The sequence below is a fragment of the Garra rufa genome, chromosome 6 (assembly GCF_049309525.1).
Source record: "Garra rufa chromosome 6, GarRuf1.0, whole genome shotgun sequence".
NCBI lineage: Eukaryota > Metazoa > Chordata > Actinopteri > Cypriniformes > Cyprinidae > Garra > Garra rufa.
Window position 1 is genome coordinate 10,780,228 of NC_133366.1, and position 25,723 is coordinate 10,805,950.

Sequence of the window (25,723 nt, forward strand, 5' to 3'; positions counted from 1 at the left end):
ATAACCTTCTAGGGCTGGGCGATAAAACGATGATAATTTTCCTTGATAAAACAATAACAAGAGTTTGATAAATGTTTGATATGTTTATGAACCAAAGGCAGAATGAAACAACACTATTTGAATTGCGCCACACAGACCGTTTATGCATTTGGCTCAAATGGTGCAAAAACTAAGCCAGAAGGCTTTTCACATCTACCAATTGCCATCATTTACCATGAATTTACTGTAGTAATGTTAACTACACCATAGTATTGTGGTAAAAACGTTGCATATTCATATCGAATTTTAGTGTATTATTAATGTAGACATGCACTCTCAAAAAATGTGTTGTCCTTAACTAGACATGGAGGTGTGTTAAGAAACAACATCGGTTGTTTCTTTTTTAAGAGTGCATGTATTAAATGTAAATTTAAGCTATTAAGCTATAGCGTTTACCATAGTGTTTTTATTAGGGCTGCCCCCTAATAGTTGACTAACCGTTAGTCATCGAAAAGACTAATACAGTAAATTCCAGAGGAAGTGGCGAAGTCACGCAGTCCGTGACGGAGATCCTTAACAGCTGATCTATGTTGTAATACAGTACATTGGGCAGAACATCCAAATGCTCACCTATCATTCATCGACTTGTATTAGCAACTATGTTTTAGCAACTTTACATGGTCGCTCAATCTAATGTTAACCAAGAAAAATGTGTGCTATTAAAGTGTCTGTGCGGAGTGTGGAAGCTGAACAGTATACATTTTTGGTCATACAGATAAAAGTAATACATCTTTTGAATCTGTAAAAACCCTATGTTTATTTGTGTGCACTCAGAATAACATCGAAATGTTGCGCTTTTGTAAAATAATTGTGCACTTGAGCACTTATTAGGCTATGTAGGCAATTAAAGGCTCATTATTATGATTTATTCGGTTTATTAATAAACTTGCAATTAATAGTCGACTCATGCTTAAAATGAACGAATACTAGTCGACCAGTCGAAAGAGTCGAATACCTAGAAATCATATAGTTGTAGCTTTTTACTATGTTGTTGCCACATGATCTCATGATGAAAACATTCTCATGGGAACTTTTTCTCAAGACACAAAATCCATACCAATTAAAACATATCACTGCCATTTTCAACAGAAATGTCCACTTGAGATTGCTTGCAATTGTGTTTTTATGTCACATTTGCTTTTGCTCATACTATCAGGTAAGTTTAGGTGTAGGAGTTATAGCGCCACTCACAAACATTTCACGTCAGAACTGTGGAGAGACACGCAAAACCAACGTCACATAAAACATACATTATGAACGTTAATCTGTTCCGGGTGGATAAAAACAAAAACTCTTTTAGCGCCACTTAGTGGACATTTCGCATTGAATATGTCACTTTACTTTACTAGTTACTTGAAAAAGTAATCTGATTACATAACTAGCATTACTTTTAATGCATTACCCCCGACACTGTCAACAATACCTCAAATTCTGTTCCTTTTCTAAATGACAAAACTTTTCGGTAAACGATTAAACAGATGAAAAGGCATGTGTGCAAGGCATTTTTGAAACCGATTGACAAGAATTTCAGTGCTGGCTGCTTAGTTTCTTTCTTATTGACTGGATTATTGTAGGTCTACAACACTCTTTTCAAATACAAAAGAAAGCTCATGGATTGAGGCGTTTACGTTGTTTACATGAATCCAATTACAAAAGTATTATTTGGATGCTTGTAAATGTACCTACTGGGGTTGGTTTCTTTAGACTGTGCCAGTATGTAATCACCTAGAAAGCCTAGCAACCAATGCCCTTGCACCCATCTGCAACATTTTCGAGTGATTGCACATGCACATTTTCCTCAAAACATCCAAAAACTATAGTTCCATCATGTTTTCAGACAAATTGTTCTGAATAATGACTCCAGTGACACTCTGACTGCACATACACAGGAAATTGTGCAGTTTGTGAGGAGGATTTGATGATCAGTTTTTGACATGAGGGGCTTTGATTGTGGAAGTCAGATTGCTGGAAGCTTCCTCACAGTGTGGCTCCATCTGGCAGGATATTTACCCACATCAGCTAATCTAGAGCCAGCCTTCTAGCCTTGACTTGAAACTAACTAAAGATGCATGAGAAAGCACAATTTCAATCACCAGCCCTGTCAGCATACTAAAATTGCATTTTGGATCAGTCTTTGCACTGTGCACGTGCAAAATCAAAATGCTGTTTAAATACACTGTAGTCTAGTTTGGATTAATGATAAATTAACTAAGATTTTTATTTGCATGGGGCACCCAGTGGATGATACACGTACCTGATGGGGAAAAGGTCCGGCTAACATTCACAGCATTTGACCTTGTCCCAGAATCATGTGGTGACTTTGTGGACGTCTATGATGGTGCTTCAGATGGTGCCGCCCAACTGGGTGAGAACTGACATTTACTGAATCCAAAAAGCTTGCCTTTGTTCCTCGCCGAACATCTGTGCACTCATTTTCATCTGCCAAAATATATAAATCTCAATTACTGCAGGTCGTTTCTGTGGAAACAGAGTCCCGGCTCCGGTGTTGTCTAATGGCAATAGTATGGTGGTTCGTTTCAAGTCTGATTCCAGCAAGACTGCTAAAGGCTTCAGTGCTACCTACACTGTAGCAAGTGCCCCACCAGTTACAACCACTCCAACAACCACCACCAACAACACAACCACAGGACCAACGATTACCCAAACAACTCCTCCAGAAGGTAAGTACAGTCAAACTGAATCAATACATCACATAGCTGATCATATTAAAGTTTTACTCACCCTCAAGTCATCCTAGATGTATATGACATTGTTCTTTTTAGATGAATTCAATTGGAGTTATATTAAAAAATGTCCTGGTTCTTCCAAGCTTTATAATGGGAGTGAATGGCTGTTGAGATTTTGGAGTCCAATAAAGTGCATCCATCCATCATAAAAAGAGGAGACTGGTTTTACTTCGCTGTAAACTAAACGTGGTTCTCGAGAGACTAGCATATTCTCACAGGACGCCTATGTCCTACGTCATCTGCTAGAACACAACTTTCTCGTGAACAGGTGTACGACAGTTAGCGGAAGCTAGAGATTATGGTTTATAAAGGTTTAATAATGGATATTTTTCTTACACAAACACATCAATTCGCTACATATGGCCTGTATAAAGTACTTTTTTTTATGATAGATGGATTCACTTTATTGAACTTTAAAATCTCAACACCCATTCACTGCCATTATAAAGCTTGGAAGAGCCAAGACATTGTTAACATAACTCTGATTGTATTTGTCTGAAAGAAGAAAGTCATATACACATAGGACACAGGGTAATCTTCATTTTTGGGTGAACTATCCTTTTAAGCATAAGTCTATTTGAACACAATTTAATTTCTGTCTAGGAAAAGCAGTTGAGGCATTTAAGGAGCTCCTTCGTGTTTTTTTTTTCTTTACTGTGTGAATTGGGGTGTTGGAGGAAATTCCATGGAGAATATATTTCAGTGCAACACTTGAGCAAAATCAATTAAATCTACTTTGTTAACAAGCACAGTCTGCTTTGCCTTCATCATGCGTGACATGCTTTCTACCCTACGTGAAGCTGGATGATATTTAAGAACTGCAAGGTCTGATGAATTTCTTTTGTGCATTATTGCTCCGACAATAACGCTCGCTCTCTGTTTAGACTCAGGCTGTGGGTCCCCTGGGAAGCTGTTTGGACGTAAAGGTCAGATAATCTCCAAGAACTATCCTCAGGCTTATCCTGCAAACTTGAGGTGCTCTTGGGACATCACAGTGGAAGAGGGCTTTCTTGTCAAACTGCACATCACCGATCTGGCTGTCGTGGGTGAGGCAGGCCAATGCGGCAAAGATAAACTCACCGTCACCGATAGTCGGCAGTTACTGGGTAAGATTCGACTCTGAAAAGACAAAGGTTATGAAATGATTACTGGAAAATACTATTTTAGACTATCTACTGCAATTTCTGAGTTAAAAACTTTTATTAGGGGTTCAAGTGCATAGCGCTGAAACTATTATAATTGTTAGAATGGCCAAGGATCAGCAATTTCCACGTGAAACTGATTGTGCAGACCAAACCGTAAGTCCTAGAGACTTGAAACTTGGAAGAATGGTAGTGCTCACTCCGTCTACAACGTCACCAAGACTCACCCCAATCGGCCCCAATCAGGGTGCTGCAGTGATCAAAAGTATGAAAATGCTCATAACTCCTAAACCGTCAGTCGCAGGCTCAAGTGTCTTATGTCATTAGAATCCTCATACAAAATTTTCAGTAGTAAAATGCCTATAACTCCTGAACGGAGTGAGAACTCAATCTTGGAGGCTGCCCACTTAGTGGCACTATAAGAGGGACAAACCTTAAAAATTGGCTATAACTATTCGACCGTTTGTCCAATCAACATGAAAATTGCTGTGCATGGTCGTGGTTCAAAGTGCCACAAGTGTCTGAAAGGACATTTGTGTACCTAAAAAATGGCCACCATTGGCTGGTGAAGTTTGAGCACCTATTAGACAAGGTTACTGGAGGGCAATCGGAACGAAACTGTGAGAAATCTTAAAGAAATCAGGCACTGAAGGGCAATATAGCATCTTGCAAAATAAAGTCCTTTTTCATTTGTGCCTTAATGCCTTAAAACACTCGAACTGATATGTCAGTGTATTTTCGTATGTTTATTAAATGGTGCTTGAAAACTTGCAAACACAAGGCCCAAGCCTCAAGTCAGCGAGTTTTCAAGGGTATTTCTCTCGTAATTTAGTCTGTAATCTATAGTCTGCTCTAAACAATGTTGTTTAAATCCAAAAATCATTTTTTGCAATTGCCCAAATCTGCACTGCAAAAAATGCCTTTTTTACTTAGAGTTTTTGTCTTGTTTCCAGCCAAAATATCTAAAAATTCTTAAACCAAGAAGGATTTTTTCGAAGAGTAAAAATTATTATCTTGTTTTCAGAAAAAACAAGTCAAAATTAACTGTGTTTTTGCTTGTTCTTTTTTTTTTTTCTTCTGAAAACAAGAAAATTATTTTTACTCAGCTAGAAAGTCCATCTTGGAAACAAGACAAAAAAACTAAGTAAGAAAATAATTTTTTTGCAGTGGAATTTTTAAATCTGGGCTTAATATTTGAACAGACTTGTCCTATTTATGTGACACATCCTCCAGTAATTTAATTAGATGAAATGTGTCAAGCCAGCATAGCACTGTGCCAGAACGTGGCCTATCAGAGACGACCTTCGACTCTGTTTTGGGGCCCATAACTAACACTAAATGGCACCGCTGGCGCAAGAGTAGCTGGCGTTCTCATCTCTCTCTCTTATCCCTCGCACAAAGGGGCTGTAAAAACTGATTATCATCAGTCTCAGCGAGGCATGAGCCAGCAGGCGAGCGTACTATAAATTACGGCTCCTTATTACTGAACATCAAACAGAGCTGTGAGCAGCCGATATGCTTATCTGCAGCAGCTTTTCAAGGACTGAACGCCAGATACTGTCAATAAGTCCTAGTGCAGGTTGAGGAAGAATGGGAGAAAAAGTGTGAGGGAAAAAACCAAGAGTTTGGGATGTTTGATCTATGAGAAAGGACAGAAAGGACAAGTGTTTCGCTGGCTGTTTGCAGAGCAGTGAACGTGTAGAGGAATAGTGCGCTTGAACAAAGTCACCTCATGTCATTCCAAAGTCGTCTGACTTTCTTTCTTCCATGGGACAAAAAAGGTTAATCGCTCTTGGCCTTGCATTTTCATTGAATGGGGAATGGACTTTTAAATGTCAGTGTCAAGTCATTTGAAGTTATACAATTTAAGATATAAATGCATGAAAAAACCAACCAGTAAAATCCATGCAAGAAACATTTCCATGAAACCACTGAAATTGTCAGGATTTATAGTCTGTTTTCTGTTGTTTCCTAGTGTTTCCCCCCTCACATGGACTTCTGTTGGTTTCTCCCTTTGTCTCCCCCTGTAGTTCTGTGTGTATTGGTTTGTTCCTGCCCCATTAGCTTTGATTTGGTTCACCTGTCTTGTTAATTTGCTACACCCCCTGCCACTGCTATTTAAGTCAATTGTTTCCTCAGTTCAGTGTCTGGTCTTGAAGTTGCGTCATGGTTTTGTTTATAGGTTTTTGTTAATAAATAAGTGATTCTCTACATTCCTGACTCCTACGTTTGTTCTCCTGGCTCCCCTCTCCCTGCACGTTGTGACAGAAATGCACTAAAACTAGTTTAATTAATAAAAACAAGCTTAGTTTTGGTCCACATGCAGTCATGGATTGTACGGCTCATCTGTCTTGACATTTTGTCCTCACTTGCCTTACAAGTGTGTGTGTTCTTCACATCACTTTCTTTATCCTGGCTGTCAAGACGAAGCGGTGTGTTAGTGTTAGTTCTGCTGACAGCCTGTGTTACCCTGAAGAGAGGAATAGTACAAACAGTGTGAACAGAAATGCATAACAAACTATGTTAACCTGAGCTATACAGTGTGTGGAACTCACATCTTAATATTAATAATGAATTGGACTTGTGTTTCAGGAAGACTGATTAGCACACGGAGTTATAATTTCTCTCACATAATTAGATGCCATTTGAGGAATGAAATAATCATTATCCTCAGATGAAATGATTTCCTAAATGCTTTTTTTTTTCTGTACTGGTAAAAAGTTGCTATTGTTTATTACTAATGACTCAAATCTAAATAAAAAAGCAAGTTTGCACAGGGCCACCGTTAAAGAAAAATAGTGCTTATTTTATATGAACCAATTATAAAATGAACACTGCTTGCCTCATAAAATATTTATAAGCTATACAGCCACAAAAACTTGTCTTTCACAGCCTGTTAAGGAAAATGAAAGTATCAAACAGGGATGGTACAGTCAGGAATAAAAAAGGTCAACTGACACACCGTTATTTAACCAAGTCATCTGCTGTCATATATTATTGTGACAAAAAATCTATTATGACATAAGAAATTGGTCAAATCTGTTATATTTATTAGAGGTCGACCGATGTATCGGTTTTGCCGATTAATCGGCACCGATAGTTGATTGGCGGAACTATCGGTTATCGGCAAAAATCCTTGCCGATAGTTTTTCCTGGTTGCATTTTTTGCTGAGTCCGACACCAATGCTTAATGTCAGGATTGTTACCATATATTTGCATTGGTTTATATCCAGCTGGTCATATTGTTAGCCAGCAAAGTTGCAGATTTAAAGACATGACGTGAGAAAGCAAACTGTGTTCATTCAGCTGACGTTTTACATTGCATCATATCTGTCCCAAATCTTTGTTAATGTTCATAAAGACTTGACCCTGGGCTGGAAGATTGAGTATTGTGCATTTAAGTGAAACGTTTGAATTTTGTAGCTCTAATAAAGTCTGTATGCTTCATATAGAGCTATAATTTATGTTTTAGCCTTTTCTTCAGGACGCGGAAGCATAGTAGTTACGCACTTTATTTCACAATGCCAGTTTTCCTTGTTTTTAATAAGTGATCAACAAAAATATATATTTAAAATTAAAATTAAAATTATACAAAACGAAATTCGTTTAAGAAGGGATTTTCCACAAATAAAAATGTACGAAGTGGTCTCCAATTCTCCCGGCTTATTGCCGTCCAATTCATACCACGTCCTTTATGACATTTACAAATTACATAAACTTATTTCGTAATCAACAGATTGAACTGAAACAAAACACGAAAAGATTTTTTTGCACAAAATAAATTTGATATAAAATGTAATTAAATTGAATCTTAATTTTAAGATGGCAGTACTGACATACAGAGATTGCAAATGTAAACAAAAATCATAGAAACGGAAATTTTACATATTGTTAAAATGTAAAGATTCCCACTCCTTTACAATGAGCCCATTTGTAACATCAACTAAGACTGATGAAAGCTGTAGAATAGAAGTGTTGTTCCTTGTTAGAGTGTTAATTTCAACATTTACTGATATATTGTTACATTTTGAAGTTTATTTTGTTAACATTAATAAACAATGAAATAACTTTATTGATCAATATATAATTAATATTAAAATTTTTATTAATTTACAAAGTATGGTTTAGTATTTTTTTTAAATAGTAGAGCACTATTTTAGTTGCCTTTCAGTATCCATTTTCAAAAACTATCAGTTAATTAATCGGTATCGGCCAGTGTGGTCAAACCTAGCTATCGGTATCGGTAAAATCCAGTATCGGTCGACCTCTAATATTTATAATACTAAAACTATTATGAGATAAAAAAGGTCATAATTATTAGATAAAAAGATGAAAGGTTAAATTATGAGATATTTTCTTAAGTTGCACAAATTGACTTGCACAATGTCAAAATGATAACATAAAATCTGAGAGATAAAAAGTCATAATTATGAGATAAAAAGATGAAAGGTTGCATTATGAGATAAAATCATAATTGTGGCAATTGTAACTTTTTTTATCTCATAATAATGAGGCATGTCATAATTTGGATGTAGTATGTCAAAAATTGACTTTTTTTTTTAACTTAGTATCTCATAATTTCACTTTTTTTTATGTTGCGCAAACGGACTTTGATAAAAGACCCCTTTTAATGTTCAGCACCAAAAATAGCCTGTTTATTTCCAAGTGCCAGAAGGGGTGGGTGTCTTGCAAAAACTGTTGAAGTCTTGTTGATGCAAGAAACTTCGACTAACCTTGTACTGTAGGTGGCCTTGAGTACAAATGATGCATAACCAGCAACGTCAATGCTCTGACTTTGGGCCAGGAGATGGAGAGCAATGCAGAAACTTTCTTTTTTTTATCTCTTTCTCTCAGGCACACTCTGCGGGTTTGTTCTTCCACCGGTATTTATCAGTGTCAGCAACGTCATGTCGCTAAGTTTCCAGTCAGACGCTCGGCTAGCCGACCGCGGCTTCTCTGCCACATGGGAAGCTGTGCATCCAGAGGACCTTTCTGGTAAAACACCAAGCAAACATATAAAGATGTCTATCTACTCAGACCTACACTCACATACACACACCTCGGCTAAATCCCGCTGATGTGGATGCGAGACAACAGCCATTAGCAACGCTGTGTGTCTAGCAGGATTTTGTATATGTGTGGCTCCTGTGGATATTTTGAAGTCAAGGTAATGAGGGTTGGAAACACACAGTTAACATCATTTAATCGTCCAATTTTACCAGTATCTTAATAATATTTTAGAGATTTCATTCTAAATCTGTTGCACAAGCTGGAATTGTGCCAAATCGCTCAAATAAATGTCCTCGCTGACACAGTGTCAGCTGAAAGAGCTATATTTCACAGTAAATATACACATTCCTGGATTTATGAAAAACATTTCCCCCCGTCACCAGATGCTACACCCCTAAAAAAGGAGAGGAAACCATCTGTAGTCATGCTGATTGACGCCTCCATTAACATGCATTGCAAGCGCTCACAGTTAAAGCTTGTCTCTGTGACATATTCTCCTTAGACTCACAGTAAATTCTGCCTGCGGTTTCCTTCTGCCTGTGCGGAGAACCAGAAATGAACAAAAAAGAAGGTCTTATAGAACATTTCATAACATATTTTTGCTTTTGAATAATCTTTTCATGCTTCATACTGCAAAAATGCTAATAAGCCACAAAAATATGACAAAGAAAATAAATATTCATATTTTCGGTGATTATCTAATCTTGATGATACATGATTTTAGGCTGTTTACTGTGCATATTGCATAAGAAATTTGTTCATATGGTCAAAATATCAATGTAGAGCATATTTAAATAAAACAAATTATTGCTTTCTATTTAAAAAACCATGAAAGTCCTGAAAAAGTCATATTTATGTCATGATTATGTTTACACCATACTTATGAGTTTCTCTAATCATTTTAAATAATTACAAATAATTTTATTTTCATATTTTTCTATAATAAAAAAGCTATACTTTCTCTAATAAATTTAAATAATTACGAATCATTTTTTCATATTTTTTCTATATAATAAAAATTATATAATTCCTCTAATAATTTAAAACAGTTACAAGTAATTTAATAATTTTATTTTATATTTTGTCTATAAAAATGCATTCTTCTCTAATAATTTAAAATAATTGCAAATAATCTTATTTTCATATTGTATCTATAATAAAAATGTTGTTCTTTCTCTAATAATTTAAAATAATTACAAATAATTTTATTTTCATATTTTATCTATAATAAAATGCTGTTCTTTCTCTAATAATTTTAAATAATTACAAATAATTTTATTTTCATATTTTATTTGTAATAAAAAATGCTGTTCTTTCTCTAATAATTTTAAGTAATTACAAATAATTATATTTTCATATTTTTACTACAATAAAAATGCTATCCTTAATTACAAATAATTCTATTTTCCTATTTTTTTAATCTATAATAAAAAATGCTGTTCTTTCTCTAATCATTTTAAATAATTACAAATAATTCTATTTTCCTTTTTTATTACAATAAAAATGCTATTCTTAATTACAAATAATTTTATTTCCCTATTTTTTTAATCTATAATAAAAAATGCTGTTCTTTCTCTAATAATTTTAAGTAATTACAAATAATTATATTTTCATATTTTTACTACAATAAAAATGCTATCCTTAATTACAAATAATTCTATTTTCCTATTTTTTTAATCTATAATAAAAAATGCTGTTCTTTCTCTAATCATTTTAAATAATTACAAATAATTCTATTTTCCTTTTTTATTACAATAAAAATGCTATTCTTAATTACAAATAATTTTATTTCCCTATTTTTTTAATCTATAATAAAAAATGCTGTTCTTTCTCTAATTTTAAATAATTACAAATAATTCTATTTTCCTTTTTTATTACAATAAAAATGCTATTCTTGGACTTCCGGTTATGGCAGCTTGCTGAGTAGACGTGCGTAAGACTGCTCTGCTACTAAACGATTTAAATCCTTGTTAAAATAGAACTATTGTCCAGCCCAACTAAATATCAGGGTTAGAGAAGATACCGATGTCACAAAGAAAGTCAAATCGGAACAAGACAAAACAAACCAAAGTAACTAATTTTGCAACTACGACTGCCAAAGCCAAGCTCATCGCTAACGAGGACGTCATGGAAGCTAGCGCTGGTGCTAGCAGTGATGGCCCTATGGCTAGCTCTGAGAAACAGTTGGAGGGAAACACTCATACCGTCAGGGAAGAGCCCGGCACTTCCTTATCGACAATACTGGCAGCTATTAACACTATGAAGACTGAGTTCTCATCCAAATTTGATGGCATCCTTTCTGCAATTGAAAATGTAAGGAGAGACATTACAGACTGCTCAGAAAGAATTACGCGGGTGGAGACGAGAATATCAACAACAGAAGATGATGTGACTACGCTCCAGAAGAAGGTACAAAATCTAGAGGGGAAAAACAAAGATCTGGAAGAAAAAGTATTGGACCTAGAAGCTCGCTCACGTCGCTCTAATGTACGGCTTGTGAATCTCCCTGAGGGCGCGGAAGGTGAAGACACCTGTGGATTCCTGGAAAGTTGGATACCGGAGGTACTGGAGCTTCAGCACCTCCAGGGGAAAATTACGGTGGAAAGAGCACACAGGCTTGGACCAAGAGGACAACATAAGACTGACTCCGCGCCTAGAACCCTTATAATGAAGTTTTTGAACTATAAAGACAAAGAAGCGGTGATGAGAGCGGCCAGGGCGAAAGAAAAAGTCCTCTACAAAAACCGTCCGGTGAGATTCTATCAAGACATGACAGCAGAGACGCACAAGAAAATAAAAGAGTTTGAGGAGGCGAGGCGACAACTCCGTTCACTGGGGCTCCGGTACGGTATGATCCACCCTGCACGGCTTATTGTTACCTACAAGGAGCGCTCACACATCTTCAACAGCGCCGACGAAGCCGAGCGCTTCATTAAGAAGATCCAGTCAGATAACGTTAATCATCCAGATGGAGGTACTGAAGAACACATGGCACCGTAGGAAATGTAATCCAGAACTATTGGTGGAATGCTACTCTGATATTTTGATGCAGTGCAGAGACACAGAAGTGGAGGGGGAGAAAGTTAAGTTGCTATCCTGAGTTCTGAGCGCTCTCCCTCCCTGAACTATTGATAAAAGGCAATTTTTGATATGCACTGTTTAACTAACCAAATATGGATTCGTTTTCGTTTGCTGGACTGCTTAAAATAATTTTCTACATCAAAGTAGCAGAGTAATTAAGCTCATTCTGTTGTTTATTTTATTATTATTTGTTTTAGACATCAGCATAGCTATACTGATCTTCACACTGTGTAGATCAGTTCTTTGCTTTCGGTAAGTCCAATATACAAACGGGAGGGGGACACCTGATAGGGTGATACTCAGGTGGATTAATGTTAGCTGAGGGAGACAGTTTTATTTTGTGTTCTCTTTTTTTGTTCAATCTGAAAATACTTATAGTGTTGGGAAAATTTAAAACATTTGGTTCATATGTCTGTTGATCTTAAGGTTAGAATTACATCCTGGAACTGCAGAGGGCTACAAAAAATAAAAAAGGTCAAACAAGTTATGAACAGGATTAAAATTTTACAGTCTAAAATAGTGTTCCTTCAAGAAACCCATCTAACACATGAAGATGAGCTTAAAGTGAGGAGGAGGTGGAGGGGTAAAATTCTGTCAGCTCCCTTTACCTCTCAGGCAAGGGGTGTCATGACCTTGATCCACGATTCTATTCCATTACAAATTCATAAAGTTATCAAAGATAAGGCAGGACGATATTTGATTATTCAAGGGGCAATTCTTAAGGAACAATTAACTCTAATAAATATTTATGCTCCAAATACGGACGATCCCAAATTTTTCCAAAACCTATTTCTTACTGTTGCCTCCTTTCCTGGTGCTTATATAATGGCAGGTGATTTTAATTGCACCTTAGATCCCCAGAAAGACAAAAGTTCAGGGGTCGACCTGTCACATCCAAGAAGTAGGGGTGTAATTCATCATTTTATGAAAGAAATGAGTTTAGTTGATGTTTGGAGGGAAGATAATCCCAATGGGAAAAAATACTCATGTTACTCCGGTACATACCAGTCATATTCCCGCATAGATTTCTTTTTGATTTCAGCACAACTAAAATATAAAATAAAGGAGGTGTCCTATGACGCCATACTCCTGTCAGATCACGCCCCAAACTCTTTAGTTTATCATGACCCTAAACTGACCAGTGATATTCCCAAATGGAGATTTAAAACAAAATGGCTGGCTGACACTGGCTTTGTTACTTCTCTAGATGAACAGATTAAATATTACTTTGAAACAAATACAATAGAAACCTCACAAAGTATCAGATGGGAAGCGTTTAAGGCCTTTATCAGGGGACAAATAATTAATATTACCAGCTTTAAAGCTAAAGAAACCTACAATAAAACAAAATCATTAGAAACAAAAATAAAGAAATTAGAAGAAGAATACTACCAGTCAGGTTCTCAAGATGCCCATCAAAGATTACTATTGTTAAGAACACAATACAATGAAATATCTACAACAACAGCTTTATCAAGTTTACTACGACTTAAACAGACGTTCTATGATCAAGGTGAAAAGCCTGGCAGAGTGCTAGCATGGCGCATCAAACAAATGCAGAATGAAAGACTTATAACCTCACTACAAAATGATAATAATGAAAATATAGTTGACCCCATTGAAATAAATGAAAATTTCAAAATATTTTATGAAAAGCTCTATAGCTCGGAAATGGGTCCAAACACATCTGAAATGAATATTTTTCTGGACAAGATCCAAATTCCCCAAATATCAGAAGAAATTAAGGAAGAACTAGAGAAAGATATAACATTAATGGAACTATCTATGGCTATTGACAGTATCAAAGCAGGGAAAACCCCTGGGCCAGATGGAATACCCATTGAGGTATATAAAATGTTCAAGCATAGACTGATGCCTGCATTACTGGAAATGTTTAAGGAATCCTTTCACAACGGAACCCTTCCAACATCGCTAAGGGGAGCATTAATCACTTTATTACCAAAACCGGGCAAACCGAATAACAAATGTGAAAACTTTAGGCCAATCAGTCTTTTAAATGTGGATCTAAAAATTTTGAGTAAAATAATAGCCAGGAGACTGGAGAAATTAATTCCGAATATTATTGACAAAGACCAAAATGGCTTTGTACAAGGTAGGCAAGGCTTCCATAATGTTAGGAGAATTCTAAATATATTATTTGAGGAGAAGGGAGCAACAGATACAGCATTACTGTCATTGGACGCTGAAAAAGCCTTTGACAGAGTAGAATGGCTTTATTTATTTGAAATCCTCAGACGTTTTGGCTTTGGAGAAAACTTTAATAAATGGATAAAACTACTATATACAGAACCATATGCAGAAATCATAACTAACCGTAATACTTCCAAAACCATTAGGATACAAAGAGGTTGTAGACAAGGAGATCCCCTATCCCCTCTCCTTTTTATTATGGCTATAGAACCACTAGCAATAGCAGTAAGAACACACCAAAATATAACAGGCATATCAATTGGACGACAGGAACACCGTCTGGCTTTATTTGCAGATGACGTAATCATATTCCTTAAAGAGATGGAAAAATCCATTCCTGAACTATTAGAACTCCTTAAAGTATTTGGAAAAATCTCAGGATATAAATTAAACAAATCAAAATCATCAATAATGTTCTTAAATCAGCTAGAAAATAAAAGTCCTCCTAAAGCAGCCACTCAATTTAAAATTGTGGATTGTTTTACATATCTAGGCATTCAAATTGTCCCACAACTTAAATATATTGTAGCCAGTAATTATGAACCATTACTACAAGAAATCTCAAAATTACTGGAAAGGTGGACACCCATACCCATGTCACTAATAGGAAAAATTAATGTCCTCAAAATGAATATAATGCCCAAATTGTTGTATTTGTTTCAAAACCTTCCCCTTCCTCCTCCAAGTAACCTGTTCACTCAGCTTAAAAGACTATTCATTAGATTCTTGTGGAACAAGAGACGTCCCCGGACACGACTAACATTACTTTACTTACCTTATGATAGAGGGGGACTCAAATGTCCCTGTCCTCTCTGGTACTATTGGGCAGCTCAATTAAGAACAATGTTGTTTTACTTCACAGAAAGAGATGATCCTCTCTGGAAAGGAATGGAAGAGTTACAGCTAGATCTGCCCCTCCCAGTCTACCTGTACTCAGCAAGCACTAAAATGCTCAAAAAGAACACAAAAAACCCTATTGTGAAAAATATGATTGTAGTATGGCATCAAGCTAAAAAATATCTGAGAGAAACACCCCACCTCTCTATCTTCAGTCCAATATGGGGTAATTACTCCTTCCCTCCAGGTAAAATGGATGGGGGCTTTAAAACCTGGGCTACTAAAGGACTAGGAAAAATAGGAGACCTTTATAACTCACAAAAAGTGCTGATGTCATTTGAAGAAATAGTAGATCAATTTAATATACCCCGTAATCACTTTTTTAAATACCTGCAGTTGAAGAACTTCATTAGAACACACCAAAATCAAACATTATGCATCCCTGAAAAGTCTACAGTAGAAAAAATAATGAATATGGATTGCTCAAGCAGGGGTTTAATATCCAAAATTTATAAATGTTTAGTAGATGGAAGTATAGAATCATCAGCAGGGCGGCTGGAGGCATGGAGAGAAGATCTACAGGAGGACATCCCAATAGAAAAATGGGGGGAGGCATGCTCTCGAGCACAATCAAGAACTACTAACACTCGTCTGAAAGTATTACAATACAACTGGTTAATGCGTACATATATCACTCCAGAAAAACTTCACAAATATAACAGCGCTATACCGGATATTTGTGTTAAATGTGAAAAAGAAAAAGGTACATTTTTCCACTGTATCTGGCAATGTACAAAAATACAAAAATTCTGGCAAGGAATAAAACAATGTATTCAAAATATTTTGCAGATTCAAATTCCCCTAATCCCACATTTGTTTATATTTGGTCTATATCCAGATAATGTGAAGTTTAAAAAACATCAGCGAATATTTGTAGACTTAAGTGCACTAATTGCAAAGAGAGTAATAGCCCTCTCATGGAGAAACACCAGTAGTCCAAGTGTAAAGAGGTGGCTGTCTGAAATGTCTTCAACTCTCCCTTTGGAGAAAATTACATATACAATGAAACACCAACAACATAATTTCCACCAGATCTGGGACCCCTTTATTTGCTATGTATCCAGGACAGATTTGTCACATGTAATGGAGGAACCTGGGGACATATAAATAGTAGCTCTCTGCAGTAGTTAATATTACAGAAATATGTTTGTTGTAAGATTATGTACTTTTTCTTATAAACCCATTAACCTGAATCCCAACCAAGAATTTGAAATCCTGTAAGGGACGGGGTGGGGGTTGACATGTTCGTTCAAAACATGTAATTGTATTGTTTTAATTTTTTTGTTGTATTATGAAAACAATAAAAAAAAGAATGTTGGCAAAAAAAAAATGCTATTCTTAATTACAAATAATTTTATTTCCCTATTTTTTTAATCTATAATAAAAATGTTGTTCTTTCTCTAATAATTTTAAATAATTACAAATGATTATATTTTCACATTTTTACTATAATAAAGCTGCTATTCTTTTCTCTAATAATTTTAAATAATTGCAAATAATAGTTTTTTCATATTTTCTATAATAAAACTTATTCTTACTCTAATAATTTTAAATAATAAAAAATAATTACATTTTAATGATTTATCTATAATAAAAATGCTATTCTTACTCTAATCATTTTAAATAATTACAAATAGTTGTATTTCATGTTTTATCTATAATAAAAAATGCTTCTCTTTCTATAGTAATTTTAAATAATTACAAATAATTGTATTTTCATGTTTACCTTTAATAAAAAATGCTGTTCTTTCTCAAAAAATTTAAATAATTACAAATAATTTTATTTTCATATTTGTTCTATAATAAACAATTCTATACTTTCTCTAATAATTGTAAAAAAAACAAGTAATTTAATAATTTTGTTTTCAGATTTTTTTCTATAAATTGTTTTTCTTTAAAAATTTTAAATAATTATAATAATAATATAATTTTACTTTATTTTTAAAATTCTATCGATCCATAAAACTAAAATACGGGAGACAAAGTAAGTTGCTTGTAGTAATTGTCTGATCTTCTTTAAATATTTTAAATAAATACAAATAATTTTATTTTCATATTTGTTCTATAATAAAAAATGTAATACTTTCTCTAATAATTGTAAAAATTACAAGTCATTTAATAATTTTGTTTTCAGATTTTTTTTCTATAAATTGCTTTTCTTTAAAAATTTTAAATAATTATAATAATAATATAATTTTACTTTATTTTTAAAATTCTATCGATCCATAAAACTAAAATACGGGAGACAAAATAAGTTGCTTGTAGTAATTGTCTGATCTTCTTTAAAAATTTTAAATAAATACAAATAATTTTATTTTCATATTTGTTCTATAATAAAAAAATGCTATACTTTCTCTAATAATTGTAAAAAATGACAATTGAATAATTTTGTTTTCAGATTTTTTTTCTTTAAAATGTTTAAATAATTACAATAATAATATTATTTTATTTTATTTTTAAAAATTCTATTAAACCACAAAACTAAAATATGGGAGACAAAATAAGTTGCTTGTAGTGATTGTCTGATCTTGTATTAATTTTGTAAGTAGCCCAGTGACCTATAGAAAAGATAGTAGAAAAAAATGGAAAAATCCCTACAGACACGTATTTTTACAGACAAAATTATAATGCTTTTGATAAACACAGCTATGCACTGTTTGTCAGAAATATGCAAGGAAACATCTAAATTATCCCATTGTATTTAGGACAAAAATATATGTTGTTGTTTTTTTAAAATACTGCATCATAGCCAGTTGAAAAAGTATGGCAAAAAGTTTATTTTGGACCCTGGTGACATGTGGCTGAGATGCCATGTACCAGCTGACTTCTGCTATAATAGCAAGACACGATTTTCTGACATTTCGCTTGGTTGGAACAATTCTACCTTTAACTGTCACATTTAATAGCTGTTACTCTGTCCGAAGGCAGCAAACCTCACTTATGATGTCCTGCAGATATCCAGGGATGTGGAGGTTTCTCACAGGAGGAGACAGGCATCATCAAGTCTCAAAACTGGCCCACGAACTATCCAGCTAACAGCATGTGTCTGTGGACCATACGCGTTCCCAAGGGGAAGACCATTAAATTGACGTTCACTCATTTTGACGTGGAAGAGGCTGGCATCCTTTTCGGCCAGTGCAATGACAACGTGGTAGTCTACGACGGAACACAACCTGGAGCGAAAAAATACGGTGAGTGAGGACAAGGATGTTATTGAATGCGTTGTCAAGGGCGCCTGTTTATGAGGCCCTTTAAATCAGATAAAACTGTGACATATTTATGACCTTCATTCATTCAAACCAGACATATGTTTATAATATACTGTCTACTAAAATGGTACGACTTGCATGCTTTTAAGAAGGCAATACACTCAAATAAATGTACTTTTTTCACCTCACAGGCCCCTTTTGTGGCTCCAAAATTCCTTCTCTCATCGAAAGCACAACAAATGAGCTTGTGATACGCTTCTATGCTGACTTTTTCATTGAGGCGAAAGGCTTTTATGCACACTGGACAACCGATTCCACCTTACCAACGCCTACTGAGCCTCCGGTGCCGCCCAACCCATGGGATGACATCAAGATAGGTATGAACAAAAATCTCAGGTCCAGCAAATTAATATAAATCAAGAGCTAACAATCCTAACCAGATTATTAACCATTGCACGTCAAATCAGTCGTCAATGTACTTTTTGCATTGCTTCTACACAGCTTTATATAAAATCTTGATGTTAATGTTGATAATATCCTAATATATTCATGCCATATAATCATATTTAGCAGATAAGAGCTTTTGATAGAATAGTTTACGTTTTTTAACAATACAAGCAATCAAGTGGTTGAGTTTTGTTATGTACAAAATGCTATTCTTTCTCTAATAATTTTTAATTATTACAAATTTAACTTTCACATTTTATCTATAATAAAAATGCTGTTCTTTCTCTAATAATTTGAAATAATTACAAATAATTTTATTTTCATGTTGTCTATAAAAGTGTATTCTTTCTCTAATAATTTAAAATAAATACAAATCATTTTATTTTCATATTTTATCTATAATAGAAAATGCTGTTCTTTCTAATAATTTGAAATATTACAAATCATTTTATTTTCATATTTTTCTATAATAAAAATGCTATTTTTTCCTTGAATAATTTTAAATAATTTCAAATGTTTTTATTTTCATATTTTACTATAGTAAAAATGCTATACTTCCTCTAATAATTTTAAATAATTACAAGTAATTTAATCATTTTATTTTCATTTTGTCTATAAAAATGTATTATTTCTCTAATAATTTTAAATAATTAGAATATATTTTATTTTCATATTTTACCTATAATAGAAAATGCTATTCTTTGTCTAATAATTTGAAATATTACAAATAATTAAATTTTTTTATAATAAAATGCTATTTTTCATTAATCATTTTAAATAATTACAAATATTTTTATTTTTATATTTTACTATAATAAAAAATGCTGTTAAATAATTAAATAATTACAAATAAATATTTGTTCATATTATTTTATAATAAAATGCTATACTTTCAATAATAATTTTAAATAATTACAAATATTTTATTTTCATATTTTTTTCTATAATAAAAATGCTATTTTTCTCCAATAATTTGAAATAATTACAAATATTTTTATTTTCATATTTTTGCTATAATAGGAAATGCTATTTTTTCTCTAATAATTTGAAATATTACAAATCATTTTATTTTCATATTTTTCTATAATAAAAATGGTATTGTTTCTCTAATAATTTTAAATATATATAAATCATTTTATTTTTATATTTAATCTATTATAAGAAAATGCTGTTTTTTCTCTAATAATTTGAAATAATTACAAATAATTTTATTTTCATATTTTTTCGATAATATAAATGCCATTTTTCTCCAATAATTTTTAATATTTACAAATATTTTGATTTTCATATTTTTACTATAATAAAAATGTTATTATTTCTCTAATAAATTAAAATAACTACAAGTAATTTAACAATTTTATTTTCATATTTTTTCTGTCACATGTCAGAACAGCGTAGCACTGACTAAAACTGCATAGTAACACTCAAAACCACCTAGAACACCCTAGCAACGACCTGAAAACCACCTATAAAGGTTGCAAGAAGCACAAACCCTGGCATCACAGTCATCACTTTGCAAGAACCCCTCACATTTTTCACTGCGGTACCAAAAAATCCTTTGAAGACTCTGGTCTATTTTTCTGGGTAATTCAAAGCGAGGGTAATTGACAGCTGAAATCATTCAGCATGTTAGAAATCTCCGCAGATGAAAGCCTTCACCTGAATGCAGAGACCTCTTCTTTCACAGACTGGCCTGAGAGCTGCGGGAAGCCCACGATCCCTCCGGATGTCAGTACTCGCATAGTGAACGGAGAACCTGCCAAAGCTCACTCCTGGCCGTGGCAAGTATCCATGCAGGTACAGTTAAGCCTTCATCTAATCTCAAACCTTTCCCCGTATGACAGGAAAGTTAATGTTTGTCATTTTATCTCATTAAAGATAAAATTCAGTTTATCTTAAGCTAATGATATGTGTAATTAGCAGGGTCAGTGTGCTTATTCTCATGCATTTTAAATAAAAAAAATGTGTTTTTTATTGAAGGTTTTGCGTGATTCTGAGTCTTCACCAAAGTTCGGTCATACATGTGGAGGAACTCTCATCCATAAAAACTGGGTCCTGACAGCTGCTCACTGCTTCATCAGGTGAAATCAAAAATCTTTTTTACACTGCTGCTCAAAAGTTTGGGATCAGTAAGACCTGTAATGTTTTTTAAATAAGTGTCTTATGCTCATCAAGGCTGCATTTATGTGATCAAAAATACAAAAAAACACAGTAATGTTGCAAAATGTTATGACAATATAAAATAATGTTTTTAATTTTAATATACTTTAAATTATAATGTATTCCTGTGATTCAAAACTGAATTTTCATCAGCTGTTACTCCAGTCTTAAGTGTCACATGATCTTTCAGAAATCATTCTAATATGCTGATTTATTATTAGAATTATCAGTGCTGGAAACAGTTGTGCTGCTCAATAGTTTTTGGAACCTGTGATTCTTTTTTTCAGGATTCTTTGATAAATAACAAGTTAAAAAACAGCATTTATTCGAAATATAAATATTTTCTAACAATATAAAAAAAGAAAGAATAATAATTTACTGAACCCAAACTTTTGAACAGTATTGTATATTGTTAGAAATCCTTTCTATTTTAAATAAATGCAGGTCTTTTTTCAGTTCAATTAAATTCAAGTTTATTTGTATAGCACTTTTCACGATACAAATTGTTGCAAAACAGCTTTACAGAAAATTAAAGTTTCTAAAATTAAGTTTTTTTTTTACCCTTTTTTTACCTTTTATTGATAAGAATCCTGAAAAAAGTATCAGTTTTCAACATTCAGCATATTAGAATGATTTCTGGAGGATCATGTGACACTGAAGACTGGAGTAATGATGCAGAAAATTCAGCTTCGCATCACACGAATAAATTACATTTTAAAATATATTCACATACAAAACAGTTATCTTAAATTTAAATAATATTCACAATCCTCCAATTCAGAAATCCTCATTTTAAATAAATGCTGTTGTTTTTTCAATTAAATTTTATTTGTATAGCGCTTTTCACGATACAAATTGTTGCAAAGCAGCTTTACAGAAAATTTTTCTAAAAAGAAAAGTTTTCTACAGAAAAAGTTTCTCAAATATTTTTTTAACCTTTTATTGATAAGAATCCTGAAAAAAAGTACCACAGGTTCCAAAAACAGATTAAACAGCACAATGGTTTTCAACATTGATAATAAATCAGCACATTAGAATGATTTCTGAAGGATCATGTGACATGAGTATCACAGGAATAAATTACACTTTAAAATATATTCACAAAACAGTTATTTTGAAATTATTAAATTGAAATAATATTTAACAATATTACAGATTTTTTCTGTATTTTTGATCAAATAAATGCAACCTTGATGAGCATAAGAATTGTCTTTAAAAACCATTAAAAATCTTACTGATCCCAAACTTTTGAGTGGCAGTGTGTGTGTGTGTGTGTGTGTGTGTGTGTGTGTATATCATATACAGTATATATATATAATGTCTGGGTTTTGATCATCCTGTGTGTGTCAACTTTTATCAGGTATGCCGATGAGCTGCATCGCTGGAAGATGTGTCTAGGGAAGCACAACCTGACCTTCTCTGAGCCGAATGAGCAGTGCTTTAATATTCTTGGCATCTATCGTCACGAGGGCTTCCAGTACCCGACTGTACCGACTGTGGAGTTCGACATCGCTCTGGTGCGACTAGATGGAGAAGTGACACCCAGCAACTACATTGATTTCGCCTGCCTGCCTTCATCTGAGGAGGTTCTGCCTGGAGGAAAAAAATGCTACGCCACTGGCTGGGGAGATGAAACAGGTTAGGTTACGGTTCTATGTTGTCCAGACACTGAAATATAGTGATAGAAATAATAAAGTGTTGTGGTGGTTTTTCAAAACTGAAGTATGCAGTACATATATAAATAGATGAAACAATCTGAGAAAACATGTTAGTCAATCAAAATACATGGAGGTGCTTTCTGCCAGTAATGTAAATTTTGGGGAGGACTTCTTCTTTATGGGTAGTTGATGTCAGGAGGTCAAAGGTTGGTCATTTCAGAAGCTAGATTGTTAACTTCAGCAGCTGATAGATGTCATTACAACAGCGTTTTGTTTTTTTTGCCATGTTAATAATTGTTAAAATTAGATCAAAGTTGTAATATTTTTAGAAAAAAGTAAAATATTACAAGGATTAAGTCATAGCAATATGAGAATAAAGTCAAAATATTTTAAGAATAGAGTCGAAATATTTCAAAAATAAAGTTGAAATTAAAAGAATAAAGTCAAAATATTTAGAAAAGAAAGTAAAAATTACAGGGAAAAAAAGTCAATATATTTTGAGAATAACGTGGAAATATTTCAAAAATAAAGTTGAAATTACAAGAATAAAGTGGAAATATTTTGAAAAAGTTAAAATTATGAGAAAAAAAGTCGAAAATATTTTGAGAATAAAGTTGAAATATTTTTAAAAAATAAAGTCCAAATTATGAGGAAAAAAAGAGTAAAAATATTGAGAATAAAGTCAACAAAGTTGAAATATTTTGAGAATAAATTGGAAATATTTTAAAAATTAAGTTGAAATTAAAAGAATAAAGTCAAAATATTTAGAAAAGAAAGTAAAAATTACAGGAAAAAAGTCAATATATTTTGAGAATAAAGTCCAAATATTTTGAGAACAAAGTCGAAATAATGTGAGAAAAAAGTCCAAATATTTTAAGAATGAAGTCAAAATATATTTTGAGAACAAAGTCCAAATATTTTTAGAGTGAAGTTGAAATATATTTTGAGAACAAAGTCCAAATATTTTTAGAATGAAGTTGAAATATATTTTGAGAACAAAGTCCAAATATTTTTAGAGTGAAGTCGAAATATATTTTGAGAACAAAGTCCAAATATTTTTAGAGTGAAGTCGAAATATATTTTGAGAACAAAGTCCAAATATTTTTAGAGTGAAGTCGAAATATATTTTGAGAACAAAGTCCAAATATTTTTAGAGTGAAGTCGAAATATATTTTGAGAACAAAGTCCAAATATTTTTAGAGTGAAGTTGAAATATATTTTGAGAACAAAGTCCAAATATTTTTAGAGTGAAGTCGAAATATATTTTGAGAACAAAGTCCAAATATTTTTAGAGTGAAGTCGAAATATATTTTGAGAACAAAGTCCAAATATTTTTAGAGTGAAGTTGAAATATATTTTGAGAACAAAGTCCAAATATTTTTAGAGTGAAGTTGAAATATATTTTGAGAACAAAGTCCAAATATTTTTAGAGTGAAGTCGAAATATATTTTGAGAACAAAGTCCAAATATTTTTAGAGTGAAGTCGAAATATATTTTGAGAACAAAGTCCAAATATTTTTAGAGTGAAGTTGAAATATATTTTGAGAACAAAGTCCAAATATTTTTAGAGTGAAGTTGAAATATATTTTGAGAACAAAGTCCAAATATTTTTAGAGTGAAGTCGAAATATATTTTGAGAACAAAGTCCAAATATTTTTAGAGTGAAGTTGAAATATATTTTGAGAACAAAGTCCAAATATTTTTAGAGTGAAGTCGAAATATATTTTGAGAACAAAGTCCAAATATTTTTAGAGTGAAGTCGAAATATATTTTGAGAACAAAGTCCAAATATTTTTAGAATGAAGTCAAAATATATTTTGAGAACAAAGTTGAAATATTTTGAAAATAAAGTCAAAATATCTTGAGAATAAAAATCTAAATATTTCAAAAATAAAGTTATAACTACAAGAATAATGTAAAAATATTTAGAAAGTAACGAAATAATTATGAGAATAAAGTCAAAAGATTTTGAGAATAAAATCAAAATTATGAGTATTAATTCACAGAAATGATAAGATTGAGGTAATAAATGAAAGACATTTATAATTTGTATTTCGTGATAACACTGACAGAATCTGAAAACTTTTTGGCAGGCTTCTAAGATTTTCTTTGTTTCTGCTGCAAGGAGCTAACATTATAGAGTGCACGGTCTTGTGACATTTTTATGGCTCAGGCGAGTGACTCAAAAAATGGCGCTTTTACTTTTTCAGCAGCCCCATCTGAATTTGATTTATAAACATATTTGCCCTGATCTGATGTATAAAAACAGGCACCAAAAATATACAGATCCTATATATACAATATATACTCACTGGCCCACATATCTGACAGTCCTGATAGTCCCCAAAGACTCAGGGCAATTGCGCCCTCTGCTGTGCAGTTATGATAAAACATCCTGAAAAAAAAAAAACATACTAGGTTAGATCAGAATTGGTATTTATGTTTTAGCTACCTTTACCTCTGAGAGACAATAAGCTAAATATCTGCTAATACATGAAGTCATCTTGCTCACAGGTAACTCCACCGCTCCCAAAGTCGCAGAGGCACTGAACCAGGTGGCCCTGCCAGTAGTGCCATATGACACCTGTAAACGCATGGACTATTGGTGGTTCCAGGTGAAGCCCTCCATGATCTGCTGCGGATACACTTTACCAGATGAGCTCAAGTCTGTATGCCAGGTATGGAGTGATTCTGAGATAAACTACAGTTAGGATCAGCTTAGCGTTAGGATCAGATCAGATTCAGAATAAAGATTAAAACATAGATTGAGTTGATGGCTTCAAAAAGTTTGCACAGTCCTCTGCCACTTCATATGTCAACAACATTTTATTTAGTAATGTTAGGCTGTTTTGGTATATGCTGTTTAAGGTAGCATATGTAGTATTTATATGTGACCCTGAACCACAAAACCAGTCATAAGGGTAAATTTTTTTAAATTGAGATCATCTGAAAGCTTGACAAATAAGCTTTCCATTGAGTCATGGTTTGTAAGGAGAGGACACTATTTGGCCAAGATCTGGAAAAACTAGAATCTAAGGGTGCAAAAAAATCTAAATATTGAGAAAATCGCCTTTAAAGTTGGCCAAATGAAGTTTATAGCAATGCGCAGTACAAATCAAAAA

At 33.1% G+C, this 25,723-nt stretch overlaps 1 protein-coding gene across 1 annotated transcript in view; it reads left to right on the forward strand.

Annotated features, from left to right (window-relative positions):
• The window catches only part of LOC141337203 (ovochymase), a 34,200-nt gene that overhangs the window by 5,685 nt on the left and 2,792 nt on the right, over positions 1-25,723 (forward strand). Inside the window, exons 6-15 of the mRNA XM_073842978.1 lie at positions 2,278-2,404; positions 2,511-2,720; positions 3,671-3,892; positions 8,783-8,923; positions 18,082-18,318; positions 18,528-18,713; positions 20,471-20,580; positions 20,764-20,864; positions 22,304-22,581; positions 25,116-25,279. Coding sequence (XP_073699079.1) covers positions 2,278-2,404; positions 2,511-2,720; positions 3,671-3,892; positions 8,783-8,923; positions 18,082-18,318; positions 18,528-18,713; positions 20,471-20,580; positions 20,764-20,864; positions 22,304-22,581; positions 25,116-25,279 — 1,776 coding nt within the window. The remainder of the gene's footprint in view (positions 1-2,277; positions 2,405-2,510; positions 2,721-3,670; positions 3,893-8,782; positions 8,924-18,081; positions 18,319-18,527; positions 18,714-20,470; positions 20,581-20,763; positions 20,865-22,303; positions 22,582-25,115; positions 25,280-25,723) is intronic.